We start from the raw sequence: 16,889 nt of genomic DNA on the forward strand, positions 1-16,889 counted from the left end.
ATCCTTATATGGAATTGTAGATGTGTAACTGTAGAGAGAATATTTGTTTTCACTCTATAGTTTAACAGTGTATGTAATCTTCCACCAGTTTTGTAATTTTGTATTGGTTATTCTGAGCATGATACAAAAATGAATGTATTAGTGCCGTTTATTCAACTATCGAGGACTGAAGTTTCACCGCTGGAGTTTAATTTTGGTGCTCAACTTCAAAATGTACTTGTCACATGTGAGTTAGGATTGTCTTTGATTGATGTTGTGTTCATTTGTGTGATGAGTCCTTAAAAATGCTGGTGTGCATAAAGTTCACAGTATACGTAGGAGTGAAATCTATACTGGTCATTGGTTAAGTACAACTTGGCACTATATGTTTTCATACTGTATTGATATTCAAGAACTCCCAGTTTCTTTGTTCAAGTGTTGAGAGTTGTGGTGTATATGGTTACAGAAGAAATGGAATGACCATTTATAGCTTTAGGACGCTTTACATCAGGTTGAAAACCAGTACAAACCTGTGGCCATATCAACAAAGCATACAAAACAGTGTTTTCCAATGTAATCTCAAAGAAAGTTCAGAAGCTTGCCTTATACTTGTGGTTGATTTTTTATATTTATTATACATGTGACTGGAGGTGATCTAAAAATAGGTTAGACAAAAGAAGGACTACAATTTATGCTTTGTTTACCTCTGTATTACCCTCTCCATATTAAAATTTACTGAAAATGGTTATGTACAAATTTCTCTGGGCTTGAGATTGTTCATACCTCAGTATAGCTTACATTGGAGAAAAAACATCAGAAACTGTACAAAGCATATCTGAGTAGTAGAGTCCTAGTATTGTGAACTTGAGAATAATGATAGTTACAAAATAATAAAGAAATATAGAGACTATTTAAACCTCCAGTATATAGAATTCAATTTTCAATAAATGTTGTGAAATAGAAGCAGAATAAAAATTTAATTTATTTTCTGAATATACTACATGCTGTTTTAAATTAAAACTTTATTAATAAGGGAAAGTGGCTTGCTCAAGATTGCAACTTCTTTCTATGCCTTCACAAGCCAATTTCATGTGAAATGTTTGTTGGCATTCACAACAGCTGTATTAAGTCATGAGTGCAATGTGATGTAAAACTCTTTTATCACATTGGTGTCCAACTCTTCTGTTTACATTTAATCTGATTAGATCACTGATTGCAGAAGGAAACACAGTGACAACCATGTGATAATGCAATCAGGTATCTAGAGCCTACAAGCTAATTAACACTGTCTACTTGTCCCATTAGTATGACATTGATTTGGTGGGTCACTTCCTGGCAGTGCCTTGGCCAAAGCCAGATCAGAAGTGTCGGATCAGAGTGTCTTGGAATCATGATTCATTTCTTAGTGTGAATGGCTTGTAGAGGGTGGCAGTGACCCATATTCTAAGCTTTTCATCGTCAAATAAATCTTAATTAGGTATTCCCATTGACATGTACATCTTTCTAGAGCCTGCCCATTGACATTTCCAAAGAAATGTGAAATAGAATCTTGGTATTTGTATTTCACAGGATGGGAGCAAAGACTTTTTCTGTCTCTTTCAATTGAAAACTCAGCTGAGAGCGAACCCCAAGACAGACAGTAAAATAACAAGGAATATTACCATCTGAGACATGTTTGTGAGACATTATATATATGTAGTTATTTCAGAAAGGGGGGTGGAGGTAGATTCAAGACATGAAATCAATTACAGTGTGAAGTATATTCGGAGAAAAGAGTTGTAAACAGAATGCTGTAGAAAGAACAGTTGGAGATGGTGAACAAAGTGGGATACACATGTTCTCCATTCAAGGGTGATGGAGGATCTTTTTATGTACAGTTTGAAACATACTATAGAATTACAAAGTCTCTTTTGTATGATATCTGCCAGAATGAATTTATTGGAAGCAATTTGTCAGAAAAGTGTTTCTTTCTGTGCTAATATTAACATTGTCAAATATCTTGACCTATTAAAAAGATTTTAAAATCACTAAAGTGTCAAGGAATAGGATGTGAAAAAGGCATTCTCCAGAAAGTTTAGACCATTCCAGTTGCAATCTTTCACACATCCCAGTACAGTGAGTAACTTTTTTTTTTTTTTTTTTTTTTGGGGGGGGGGAGAAAAAAATTAACCTTATTACCTTTTGATCTTGTGTAATGTTGCAAGGATTTAGTTCTGAGAAAAGGAAAAAACATACATGTACTGTGCTGGCCTATAGTATCATCTTATATGGGTTCATAGTTTCTGTGGCACTGTGCAACTATTGAAGGGGCTGGAAGTAAGGCAAGGTAAGTTTCCCTGAGGGACGAGGCATTGGAACCATGACAGAAAGTGACAGATGCAGAAATGCCCACTGGTCAAATCTGTCTTCAGTGTAGTTTGTTGACAGAGGACCTCAGTGACTTTTTAGGGTCAGCAGGAGCTTGTGTTTATCCCTCCCCTCCCCCCAAGTGATGGAAGAGATATTATCTGAATGCGATCTCCTGTTCAAGATTATCTGGACATGTGTCAAACTCAATTTCTGTCAAAATTCTGACATATCTAGATTTTTTTTTTAAACTCTATATGTAATCTTTTTTTTCTCACTGTAAAAAAAATGATATTAAATGGCACAGTATGTTATATTTTTCTTTGTGGTCTTTTGGTACTGTGCTTGAGAAGAAATTGTTATCTTTTTCACCGGGTGTATATAATGCCACTGGCTCTTACTGGCATATAGGCCTATAGCACACTACTCTCTGTAGTGGTATACAAAAAAATTTTTACCCCACAAAAAACAAGTGTGCAAATACGTGGTAATGCTCGTCATCTTGCCAGAAACAGTTTACATTTTGCAGGCGGTGATGGGTAATAATCTTGATATACCACAGAAATCAAGTACACAGTTTGTAAGTTTTCTGTAGTGAGGTTTGTTGCTGCAAAACAAAGGAGCAAACTTTGTGTGGGAGTTATAGAAATTGAACTCTGGTGTCTGATTTACTGTATTTTGTGATGTTTCAAGTCTCACTGCAGAGTTGTCATAAATTTGTATGTGTGTGTGTGTGCGTGTGATTTTTCTCTCTCTTAGTTTGACCAAGGAGGTACTAGGCGAGCTCGCCTAGTACCTCCTTGGTTTGACTATATGCTCGGATGCTACACTGCAGAGTTATGTTTTTTAGTGGTCTTTCTCTTTCTCTTAGTTTGTCTCCTGTAGTGTAGGACAGCTTCCTCTGAAAGGGAAATGAATGAGGGTTTTCCGATAAGTGGTATGAGTGAAATCTGTAGTTCACACGAACTATTGTACCTTTAAAGGATGGGGATGGCAGTTCATGAGAGGTTCCTATGCATGCATATGGTATACGAGCAGCTTGGGTCTACATAGTTTACCTTTAGTGGTTATTATGGAAAAGGTAGGTAGTGTGTAGGCAGTCGAGCATATATTGTAAAACGAGGAATGTTCGCGTGCATTTTAGTTTTGCAAATTTCGCGAGCGCCGAGTTTCGTGAAATTAAAATGCATGCAAAAGTTTTTGTGTACACTATATCTACATTGAATGCCAGTGGCAGTTCGCAAGAAAATTCATACTGCGAATATATCACGTTTTACAGTACTTTAGAAGGAAAATGGCAATTGCAGGATCAAAGCAAAAATAAATTGCATTTTAGTACTGCTCAGATAGCAACAGGCATTGGAACCAAAGAACTGGTCTTCAGCAAATATCATATTATGCCCCAGCTACATCTGCTTTAATAGAGAGTGGGGAATGGGATCTTTGAAAGATGCAAGTGTGCCCCAAATCCTTGATTTTTGTCACTGCCATTGTAAACCTTTTAAAGATGCCCCTGTTGTAGTAAATAAAATATGAAAGCATGTCGTGTGCATAACATCAATGTAGGTCTATTTATGCATAATATGATCAGATGTGTTTTTGAAATAATCTGTGGTCAAGGTGAGTATTTTTTTGAAGGTTATACAGTGACAGGAGGTGTCTCCCGGAAGCGCAAATATTTATTTTAAACTTTAATGCATTAGGTAGATTTGAGGTAAAACAGAGAAAAGAAGAAGAGATAAACAGATATCCATGCAAAACCAACATGTTTTCGAACACTGCCACCCACAGTCTGTTTGCATTATTCACAAGTGAAAAGATATTGTCATGGCATCATTTGTTTGATGTTGAGAATGATGAAATATTATGTCAAAAGCTCACTTGTCATGTGTAATAATAATATTTGAAATGATAAGGGCACTGGCAAAGAAGACTAGAATTCTAGGTGTGTTCTTTAATGCACTGCAGAAAAGGAGATGAGAAAGATTCAAGCGGGAGCTCATTTGCTAGTTTGAAAGGCATTTTTGTCGGCGTGATCCCCATTTGATTCCCTGTTGAATCTACTGGTTGCTTTTCTGAATGACATGCATTAACGGCGTATAGGATGCATAAACCACCTATAATGTGCAAAAAATATAGATATGCTACATGTAAATATCAAGTCTTGTAGTCCAGTTTTAAGAACTCTAAAAATGTGTGATAATTGTATTTTTTTTATATTGTTTGAATTTCAGTTAAGAATTAGATTGTGTGACTTCCTTATGAATCTGATTTTTTTTTCTTTGATTATATCTTATTGTTATGCGCAGTTGAGTGTATTTACTTTATAGAAACTGCAATATTAATTCACAATTATATGATTATATATGATAATTGCTGGTTTTTTTATTTAATTCATTATTTAATTTTTTTTTTTTTTTTTGGGGGGGGGGGGGGGTGGTCATAAAACAAGTTACCAATATTCAATTTCACTGTTAACAGTGTCATGGGAACTAGTAATAAAAAAACAAAAGTAGACATGACGACCATTTTATCTACAGATCATGTTGCTGTTACATATTGTAGTTAACCCTGGATGTCCCCAGGCACTGTGCTTAATTTGCCAAGCTTTTCTATCAGCATTCAGTAGTCCATCCAATTACTAGTAGACTAACTATTTGTAAAGTTAGCAAGCTCACTCAGATGTAGCAATGTACCTCATTCCAAGAGGAAGGCGATGGTGATGACACAATAGGAATTTTTAAAAAGGGCGTTGTGATTTCTATTCATTACCAAGTACAGACGTCCATGCCAATCGGCAGATGAAGAACGCACAGTAAAAGTGTACCAACTGTTATGCCAAACAAATCGTACATGTGGTATCTCCAATTTGTCAGCCATATATTTGTATTTAGATTGACAAACCACAGTTTATGGGGACCAAGTTGCAACAGGAAGAGGACAGGGGATATCTAGATACCAGTTAGTTATGTATCCTCTTAGAATTGTAAATATCCTTGGGTCAGCCACAGAGACCACTGCACAGGGTTTGTGATTAGTCATATTTTAACTGGAAGAACAAACAGTTTGTTCAGAGGCAGCAAAGAAAGAATTATGACAGGCATTCCTGCTGGAAATATAATTATTGTGGCCTACACAGTAAACTGCTGCATAGCTGTATTCATTCCTCTTCATAGTAGAAGAATCACAGAATTTAGGCGATTGTAATTCAACAGCTATTTTTGCATCTCATTTCTGTTGAAAATTTGTGTTGTCATCCGTGCTCATTGCCAAAGTTGGTAGCAGTGTTGACTGTAAATTTGAATGTCCCACTGTACACCGGTTGTAGTCTGCATAGCCCCATCTTTTTACAGATGATGTAAAGAAAATTCAGAGAGTTGTCTGCAGATATCTTGGGCAACTCTAGAAAGTAATTATCTCCCTTTGCATAGCAGTGTGTGTAGAAAGTAATTATCTCCATTTGCATAGTACTAGTAGTGTGTGATCCATGTCTGGAAGCAAAAATGCCATGCATAAATTGACATGTATACACGTTGTACATTTTTAAGGAACACAATGCTGAAAGCTACTGTACAAGTGGAAATTTTTACTAGAGTAAATACACGTATGTGCATTCAGTCGGGTAAGCTGAATTTCACATTTGTTGTTGTTGTTGTTCTGCACAATCAAAGCATAAAGATGCATAATACTACTGATAGTATTACCAGTACCTACAAACGAAAATGATTGTGTGCTTATATATTTGCACTGGTTTCATGTTGTGCGAAATGAGAGCTAAGTGTAAAGTAATTGTTTTCAATGCGCTTTCACACCATAATCATGCACTTCAAGTAGTGTACTGTATGTCTGTATGTAGCGAAAGGAAAACTTGTGGATCACTACAATGAGGAAGAGGTTCCTCTTGTGTCAGATTTCCTGAGCCATTAGTGGCATGGTCTGAGAGCATTTGTTTCAAATGTGCATGTACAGTCTAAAGCTGGATTAAATTATCATGTTGACGTTCAATTATAAAATGGTGATGAAGTGTATACAAAGTTGAAATGAACTGAAGAGTTGGCAGTAGGAAGGAATGTGCAATAAAACACTGTGTGTGCAAATCTTTATCAAAGCAGAGACAGGAAGAGAGAGTAGCAGACTGGGATAGCATAGGAAGTGTGGAACGGAATTCTCTTGCAATGATTACATCGTGAAAGTATTGTGCAATGGACTATAAACTATTTGGGGCTACCTGCATAAAAATTGATGGTACAATGTATCAGTATGCAGTCTTTCATAACATTCCTCTATGCAGCCAGAAGATGGAATGTCTGTACTATAAAAGTGTCCAACAACTATGAGCATATATGTTGTTACATGTCCCAAGTGCCACCAAATCACTCATTATCTGAACATTTGCATGTCCAAAATGTATTTTTGATTGGAAATGCTTTGCAGTATACTCTAGGTTGATCTTGGGAAGGACAGTTTGTTATGTAACAATTGTTTCGGGGATGAAATTTCAAAACAGAATGTGCAAAACACAGAAATGTGTGATTGTTGAAAATGAATTAATGCTCGAGTTTCTATCCATATCACTAGAAATTTGCAGTTCACTTGTGGAGTAGGTAAGAGCAATGAAGATGAAAGGAAAACATGAAGTCCTTTTTCCAAGATCTCTTATAAGAAATTATCATGTCAGTACCTCTATTGAAATATTAATGTCATCTCTGGGCTCGAATGTGAGAGGAACAATGATTTTACTAGTTTACTCTTCCTAAAACTGTGGCATAGATGAGATCACATTAATCCCCAAGTAAACCTTCAATATAGTTGAGTGATTCTTGAGCTCTTGTCTCCCATCCCATACGTACCTGTCTCTGCAGGACTGACACACCTGATAACTTGAGTGACACTTCAGGTGATATCACCGACATGGATGCCGAACCAGACAGCGATGTTGAGCAGGACTTGGACCAAATGCTTGGAACATGGCTCGGCGAACTGGAGACCATGACCAAGGTACTTACTGTCTGTTGAAGGAGAAATAAGCATGTATTTTGGTTCATCTCTTCACTTTTGCGTTAACACTGTATAAGCTGTTATTTTTGCGAGGATTTAATTTTCGCGAATTTCGCGAATTTGACCACACGCGAAATGTCTCCATGCGCTAGGGTAATAGCGCATTTACGTTAGCGTTGGCGTCAGTTCGCGAAAACAACATCTCGCGAAATTGTCTATGACCTCCTCATTCGCGAAAAATCTGTACGCGAAAATAACAGCGTATACAGTATGAAGCCTAGTCTTGGCTTCAGATTTCCATTATTGTGTGGCAAATCAATACTTAACACAGATTACATTACCATGATGTGAACTGTTTCCAGATAAATTTGAACAGCCCTGTACCAAGGCTTGTGAATAACTTTGTTTTAGTTCACCTTATAGATTGAATTGGAGGAAATACAGGGAAATGATGAATGGTTGTGGTCTGTGGTAGGAGGGGGGGGGGGGGACCTAACTCTGGGTCAACTTTAAAGGTATGGTATAGTATTGGTTGAGGTTAGGATTCAGCTTTTAACTTTTTGCAAGATACTTAGAAACCACTGTATGAAATGTTTAAAAGCATACAATTGAAAGAAGAATTCAAGCCTGTTTTTTTTTAATGAAAATCGGTTTTAAAATGGTCGAGATATCCAAAAACAAAATAAAATAGAGCGATCCTAATAAAAGGTGGGTCCCACCTTTTATTAGGATCACTTTGTTTGAGATATCTCAGCCATTTCAAAACCAATTTTTCATCAAATTTAATATACTTTAAAAACCTTTAAAAATTATATGATCTTTCATATATCATAACAGGTTTCTCATTATTTAAGAAAAAAAAATCATCAAAAATGTTGGAAACCTGAAGCCCCATCCCAATCAAAACTGTACCATCCCTTTAAAGCACTCCCTTTCCTGTGGTATCACATCCTATGTCATAATCGAATTCAGGTGGCTTGTCCCTTTGATTCACAATTTGACTTTCACAAAAGAATGTATTATTTAACTGAACAAAATTAAAACACAGACACGCACACATACATACAAATCCCCACAAACACAATCATGTGGAAGGCAGGCTAGTATCACTCAGCTTATCCCATTAGTTACGTTCAGACGGCAGGCCCTAACCTCGAAGTTAGGAAACCTCGAGGTTTAGCTCTTGCCCCCTAACTACGACGCGTGTCCACACGACGAATCTTAACCTCGAGGTTACGAAACCTCGAGGTTAAGCTTCTGCCCCCCCCCCCCCCCCCGTAACTACGAGTGGGTCCCACTCGATGTTAAAACCACAAAACCGGAAGTTTCAGTCCACACTGCTAACAAGGCGTCTATTTATTCTTTAGTCCAACCCTGTCGGACTCGCTTACAGGTACTCTTTATCTCTGTCATGGTACGCAGGGATAGCACTGCACTGATGACTTTATGCCTTTATGAAGATAATTCGTCGAAAACATTTTTTTTTTTTTTTTTTGCGTCGGAGAAGAATATAGAATACAGTAGCGAGTTCGACGTGTTCAGTTTCAGAGATCAAGCGCATGGGAAGAAAAGATGATGTTGTTGTGTCGTGCGTCATAGGTTTTTCACGTGTATATATAGTGTATTTGTGGTGTACGTTTGGGAGGTTGACCCGGAAGCAGATGGAAATTGTGGGGGCTGGAGTTTACGGCGAGGTCACTCTTAACTTCGAGTTCGTTGTTTTTTGTGTCCACACGGTGCTTAGCTACGAATGGGGACCCCCCGCGGCTCGTGGTTAGAGCGCTAACCATAAGATTTCTCGTGGCTCGAAACATCGAGCAAACCTCGAGGTTTGCTAACTACGAGTGCGTCTTCACGGTCCCTAACTACAAGCTCTAACCTCGAAGTTTCCTAACTTCGAGGTTAAGGGCTCCCGTCTGAACGTAACTATTGATGGTGTTTTGCATCATCCTACAACTTGTTTAGAGAAGGCAATGCCGGTCAGCTGTTCTGTACTATCCATATAGATATGTTAAGTGGAAGAAAATTTCAAAAAAAGATAATGAATATTAATTCAAACTTACGTTCTCACTAGAACAAGAATACCACAGTCATTTAGATAAAAATTGCAGCTCATTTTCTTGTTTAAGATATGATATGGAAGAAGTAACATCCGCTTCATATGCAAAATAAAGGACAAGATGATATCATTGCCTGAGAGCTTTCAGTGTGTTCATCCTTCCACATCAGTCATCTTTCCACTCATGAAAAAGTCAAAGTGACAATTCATGTCACTGTCAAGATTAATGTAACATTTTGATCAGACACTGATTCATTCCCTAATGCCAGTGCAAGGTACTATCATTAAGAAATGTTGTGATTGACATGAGCCATTTGTAGAAATTGTTCTGCCGAAATGAGTTTCTGATAATGCATTCTCTCTCCATCTGTCCACTCACAGTCCATTGATGGAAGTTCATTTGGAGAGGCCAGTGCAGCGCCCTCAACATACAACCCTCCTCCCATGCCCTCCATGAATTCACTGGATAACTTCAGCTTCTCGGCTTTCCAGTTAGCTCGTAAGTTTTCTTCCGTGTCGAATGAAGGAGAACTAGGCTCACATATTCTGTGTCTCAGGAAAATCCATAGACACACACAAGGATATCGGAGGTCCCTTCAGATTATTTAGAAATATTTCATTTTCTTGCATGCATATTCATTTTGCATGAATCATCTTCACACCAGCCTCATTTCCTATTACAGCTGCATTTCCAAATCAGTGTACCATGTCAACGCAATTTATTATTTCTCAAGAATATTCTACTTCCACACTAAATATTTCATGCACAATGCAATAGAACAATAATATTTTCATGAATTTTTCTACTTAATATTATCAATTTGTGTAATCTCATGTTTTACATTCTTTTCTCTTATTTCCTTTTTCTCTTCTCTTATCTTATTCTAATCTGAGACTTTTCTCCTCCTGTAATGAGGCTGATCTACTCTGAGTTCTATAGAAACTGCCAGATTGTTCTCACTACTGTAAGTGTCCTTAAAAAAACTGATGTGACTTGATTTTAATTAGTGATAATGCAAAGTCCCATATATTCTTCATTGTGTAAAAAGCAAAATAGCATACACATCATAAGTAGATCTTCACAACAATGACTGCTACAAAATGTTGAGTGTATATAATTATACCCCCGCCAAACGAAGTTTGAAGGGGGTATATAGGAATCAGCGGACGGTCGGTCGGGCGGTCGGGCGGTCGGTCGGGCGGTCGGTCGGGCGGTCGGTCCGTTGCAAATCTTGCGTCGCGAACTACTTCCTCAGTTTTCAGCCGATTCCCATAAAACTTGGCACAGATGTGTGCCTTGGGTTGTAGATGTGCAAGACGTATTTTTTGACAGTACCCAAAAGTACGTTGCCATGGTAACGGCATATTATGGGCAAAAATGGGTACAAATCTTGCGTCGCGAACTACTTCCTCAGTTTTCAACCGATTCCCATAAAACTTGGCACAGATGTGTGCCTTGGGTTGTAGATGTGCAAGACGTATTTTTTGACAGTACCCAGAAGTGCGTTGCCATGGTAACGGCATATTATGGGCAAAAATGGGTACAAATCTTGCGTCGCGAACTCCTCCCACAGTTTTTGATCAATTTTTATGAAATTAGGTACAGATGTTCATCTGAATATGTTAATGTGCAAGACACATATTTCTGCAGTGGCAAAAAGTGCGTTGCCATGGTAACGGCATGTTATTGGTAAAATATAGGGCAAAATGCTTCATGGCAAAACTGCTTCATCAGTGTTCTTCCAATTCTCATGGAATTCATATTGAATGTTTGTCTTAGGATATAGGTCAGCATGACACATTTCTTGACAGTGACAAAAAGTATGTTGCCATGGTAACAGCTCACATATTATGAGCCAAAATGATGGAAAATTTTGTGTTGCAAACTACTTCCTCAGTTTTTGCCCAATTTCCATGAAACTTGGTACAGATGTGTGCCTTTGGTTGTAGATGTGCAAGACGCATTTTTCGACAGTACCCGAAAGTACGTTGCCATGGTAACGGCATATTAATGGCAGAAGATCAAGGAAAGATCTTGCGGATTGAACTACTTCCTCAGTTTTTTGACCAAAGCTTATCAAATGTTGTTTTGACCAAAGCTTATGAAATGTTGTTTGGTGGGGGTATAACCAGTCGCTGTAGCGACATTTCTAGTTATAATAATAATACATACATACATACAATTTCTATAGCGTCATTCTCGACTCTGATTAAATGCTCAAGGCGCATGGGTCCTTTTGCAGTGATACTTTGAGTGTGTTTCTACTGAGCGACGAAAATTCGAGGTGATGCCAGCCAATGTGTGGTGATACCGGCCGATGCCGGCCGATACCGGCCAATGCGTGGTGACACCTCGAATTTTTCCTCAGTAGAAACAGATCGGGTAGTGGCCGATGCCGGCTGATGCGAGGTGCTCCGTCGTCCATCTATTGAGGTGGTCGATGCGTGGTGACGCGAAGGACGATTCTCAGTAGAAACACGCCGGGTAGCGAAATTCGTGGTGTGTCGGACGTCTAGAATTTCTCCCCGCGCTTTTTCAATCGGTTCATCGTACACACTCCTTCGACACATGTGTACACACAGCGACCGTGTTCGCATCATGCTTTGTTTGTACCAACTCGCTTGTGTATGTGTTATAGGCCCTATACGTTACGTTACATGTGAATTGTGGCATTCATCGTCTATTGTTCGCATGATTAACAGCCTAACTTATTGCATTACTAAGCCCTCATCACTTACTTGATTTTACACGGCGTTATTTCATTTTATATTGTCTCGAATCGCGAGAGTACCACATTAGTATGTCGCAGCCTTGAGAAAATCTCAAATGGACCCTCGATCTCCAAAGATTTCTCATCAGTCAGTGGCAGGATACCAGTATGTTAATTCGGGGTATATTGGATGGGAAGACGAAGAGAAATGGCTAATCAAAAAATAGCCGACGCAGTTGTAGCAAAGCAGGCAGGGTTCGGATCGTATTAACAGGCAGTGCGCGCATGACCCAAATCTGTGACTTAAAAATACCTGACTTCCGGAATCGCCGCATTTGCACGTCACCTTTGCATCACCTCGCATTTTATCGCTCAGTAGAAACAGCTCGAGTGGTCATAAAATACGAGGTGCTGCGTTGGACAAAATTTGTGGCGATGCCAGGGATGTGAGGTGCTCTTAGTAGAAACACGCTCATTGTCTCATTTACTGTATGTATACTTGGTATAGGATTGATTATATAGGAAGATGAGATAACATTAGTTTAGATATCAGAGTCTAGTGTGAGTCTTGTGTGATGCCTTCAGCAGCATTTTTGTGATGTTTTTCCAGAACCATAGTCAGGCTATCCTAGAGAATGGACTGTCATTAGTTGTGCTGTAACTTGTCTTCATTTCCTGTGTGGAGTTAACTCTGCCTCATTACAGAATTATTTTGTTGAGCACTTTCACTTGCACAATGTGGTGGACAGTGCTTTATTTTCAACAGCTATTTCCGAGATTATGGATTATCTTCTTTTATTGTATCTTCACATACTCAATATCCACAATCACATATGTTCTTTAGTTTGTAGTCATGATTAAAACAATTCATGAATATGGCATAATGCAATTTCTGCAGACGTCAATGTGTAATAAAGGATATACATGTTGCCTATCAAATTAAAACAAATATCTTGATGAATGCATTATGCCTGGATCTCATTATTTGGTATCTGTAGTATCGTATGGTTAAAATAGAAAATACTATGTCATACAATTTATTTTTGAAAAATGGAAGTGATCAAAATGCAAGACTAAGAGAGAAATTGTGACTCGAGTGGCTCAAGTATATAATTTATTATTCTACTCTGTTTGATGTTTAAAACAAGCTCTCATGAGAATATGATGTCTCTGCAAATGATTGCAGTACTTTCCTGTGCATCATTCTTTCACCATTTTATGCCAGATTGCAGTATTTAATTTGTGCTTGCCACTGTGAATAGCTACAAGGAAAGGATATGGCGGAACACACAGAACCGTTGCAAAGTTCTTCCTGGGTAAAATAACAAGTGCCTTGTGCTGCGCAGATAAAAATGTAAGTTAAGAGGCATGAATGATGTATGAAACATACATAGAATGCTGACTCTTTTCCTTCTGCTATAAAGGGCTTTCATACTTGTAGAAGAACTTGTTTATAATCATACTTCTGACACATTTCAAAGACCTGGCAGCATTGGTAGACAAGGTTGGCTCAAACAACATCAATTTTCATTTGCTGCCCACCGTGGTACATCTGAAAAACACAACTAGTGCAGGCATGCTAAAATAAAATATTGCCTGTCAGCAAATAAGTGCACAGAAGTTCACTCTAATTGGTAATGTTCAACTGAAGTCCAGATTATTTGGCTGTATGTGTGCTGTGTTTAAGACTGCACACAATTTGTTTCAGGGATTTCTGAATATTATATTGAAGTCAGGCCAGCTTCCTATATAGCATGGCCTCCCCATACTGCTGGGTCTTTCAACATGCTTAGAGGTTGACACCACGGATGTTCACAAACAAATATGAGCCTTGTTGGGCACTGCTACTGTCTCACAAACTCATGGTCTGTCAATTAAACACCCAACTCTCAATATGCTTACATTACAGAATATACATGATGTACATGTGCCTTTGTGAAAGTGAATACAATGTCATGCTAGGCTCATCATAAGCAGTTAGGATTGTATGTGTAACCATTTAAAGTACTGATGTACTTCCAGACTGAAGTAGAACTCAGCTGGAATAAACCTCCAGGCCATAGTTGGCCAATTGATATTTGAGGAATTTTTTGGGAAACTTTATTCAAGTTTGCATTTAGATAGAAAAACTCCATAGTGTTAAACATGTAGGCCTATAGAAGTGTGTATTTTGTGAGTTCTTGGTAAGTGTGAAAGCCCTCCATGCTTTGAACACTGTAACCTGACCAACCCTCACTTTATCTTCCTGACTTTCGATAGTCACAAGCTATCAGCAACTAGGGAAATCTTTTGGCAAACCTCTGACTATGTTCAAGAGTTCTTGCCAGTTGTTTTGCTTCCCCAGATTCAGGAAATGTAGCTGCTTTTTCAGGATACAGACCCAACAGAGAACTAAGACTAGTCCAGTGCTGGCTTCATTTTCAGCAGCCATAGGTGTTTAGATGTGGTCAGTAGATAGTTTGGCTTCTTCTCATTTTGTTCTTTTTTTTTTTAACAAGGGAGGGGACCAACATTTTTAATTCTCATCAACACACTTCATCTTGCTGAGGTGAGGAAGCACATCCGTGATGCATTGGGAAATGTTTGTTTGATATACTGACTGCAAAGCCATGTAGATTTACAGGAGGATTCACAAGGAAGTGATTGCTGGAATTAACTGAGTTGTCAATTTTCTGTTAGATGATTAAGGATGAATATGATGTTATGGTCAGTAATTCTTTTATTTTAGTTTATATAAACAAAGCTGTTGATCAAAATCTTGAGCAGATGCTGCTCCTGATCATATAATAAATGAATATTCTGTCTGTTGATGAATTTAGTTCACAACTGGTATCATTTTCACTGCCCTCGATCTTTTTTTTTCTTCTTCTTCTTCATCTTCTTTTCTCCCTGTCTGTTTGTTCTTCCAAATGGAAGTGAAACTGTATGTTTATGGCTCTGAATCAACAAGGATTGAGTGTTGTTTGCTTGCTCTAGTAACATAGATATAAAAGGATAATCCATATCATCTGTTCGCTTTCACATCGGTCATGTGGAGCATGTTCACATGTAACTGAATCACAAAGTTTGCATGCAAACTGTAAGCTTCTGTTTGCTGCGGTGTGAATATCAGTACCTTTATATGATTCTGGACACAGTATGAGTACAAAACTCTTCAGGCAATCCCTTATATACTGTTGATTTTGCTTCTAAAGATTTCAATATTTTCCAATATTGTTTGATATTATGGACATTTTGAAGTATGATTGAAGAATAATACTTTGGTGCAGTGTATGTCTGAAAATGTTTATGAAATCAAGGCAGGTTTGTCAAAGTAATTTAAATTCAGCCTTGTTGTATCCCATATTGTGTTCTAAATGTCTGTAGGGGGAGGGGGGGGGGGGAGAAGGGGGAAGAAAACTGTAAAAGGGTTACAGAGTGTTATGAATTCAGAATATGATAAACTCTTATCTGTTTTATTTCCATAATATTGTGAAACAGCTCAGATTTTATGCTGGAGCTGTAGACTAGGCAGGGGCTAGATTCCTCTGAAGAATTATAGACAGGATAGCAAGTAGATCATGTGAAACTTTCCCTACGCATTTCTTGTACGTCATAATACAATTCGGGTGGACTAGATCAGACTAGATCTGCCTGAATCTTGGAGATTATGCTGTGATGGGCCAATTGGGCCATAGAATTAAAAAAAAAATACCCACAAAATGTAGGAGCTATGTTTTAATGAATGTCTTTTTTTTTTTTTTTTAGTATCTATCTGTACAATATAGGGCCTACCTGCAACCCATTCCATGTAGCTCTTCATAAAGTCATTTTAAGTCATATGATACTTGTAGTGCTTAAAAAAGATTTAAGACATTCTTTAAACTGGTCTGTAATTCTCTTTTGAATCGTGTGAGAGTACAGGTTCTCCATGAGCCCAAGTAGACAGAAATGCTGTCATCAGCCTAATAGAAAAGTCACTTCTTTAAAAAACAAAAAGCAAACCTCATACATTACTTGGACTTCTTTAAAAATGCTGTCATCAGCGTAATAGAAAAGTCACTTCTTTAAAAAACAAAAAGCAAACCTCATACATTACTTGGACTTCTATGTCTAGGCTATGTTATGTATCCTGTAAGATAAAGGAAATACATAATCTTTCTATGGCTGCATTTATCAACTCATTTCTGGCACAGCATTAACCCATTGAGGACGGTTTGATTTTGCTACAACACGCATTTCCCGTAGACGCCTGCCCGAGTATACTCGGGACTCGTCCTCAACGGGTTGAGGTTTCAGGGAGTTGTGGGCAGTTGATAAACACAAAGCTGTTCTGATTATGGGGTCAGAAAGTGTTTCTGAAACACCGAAAAAAGTGTGATTGCAAACATGTTTGAGCCAGAAATGCATTTCTGTTGAGTTGATAAATGCAAAGTCGTTTTGAAATGCATTTATAGCTCAGACCTGCCTACACCAACCACTGCCATCTACACATCTCCACACCTTGGGTCAACGCCACATTGGAGCTGCGCAATGGCAAGACCTCCCAATCAACTCCCGACATAGTTGATAACACAACAACTCAGGAAATGCGATCACAAAGGCGTTTATTGTGTGTTAATAGTGAGTATTGAAACACATTTCAAACATGGGAAAGTTGATTAACACTGCCTACGTGGACTATGGTGACTGTTTGTGTGTAAATTTTAGGGAAGCTTTTCCTTTTGTAATGCTAAGAGCACCTTTCCGGGACCTCTCTTCTCTCCCACACCCCACAGTAGTTTCAGTTTCAGTTGGAGAAACCCTCATAGCAATAC

General features: G+C 38.2%; 1 protein-coding gene across 1 annotated transcript in view; it reads left to right on the forward strand.

Annotated features, from left to right (window-relative positions):
- LOC139730717 (uncharacterized) overlaps positions 1-16,889 on the forward strand; it is a 127,786-nt gene that overhangs the window by 37,234 nt on the left and 73,663 nt on the right. Inside the window, exons 2-3 of the mRNA XM_071641583.1 lie at positions 7,188-7,323; positions 9,764-9,881. Coding sequence (XP_071497684.1) covers positions 7,188-7,323; positions 9,764-9,881 — 254 coding nt within the window. The remainder of the gene's footprint in view (positions 1-7,187; positions 7,324-9,763; positions 9,882-16,889) is intronic.

This window comes from Diadema antillarum, unplaced genomic scaffold (assembly GCF_040938485.1).
Source record: "Diadema antillarum isolate AM-2024a unplaced genomic scaffold, OU_Dant_1.0 seq00000329_RagTag, whole genome shotgun sequence".
NCBI lineage: Eukaryota > Metazoa > Echinodermata > Echinoidea > Diadematoida > Diadematidae > Diadema > Diadema antillarum.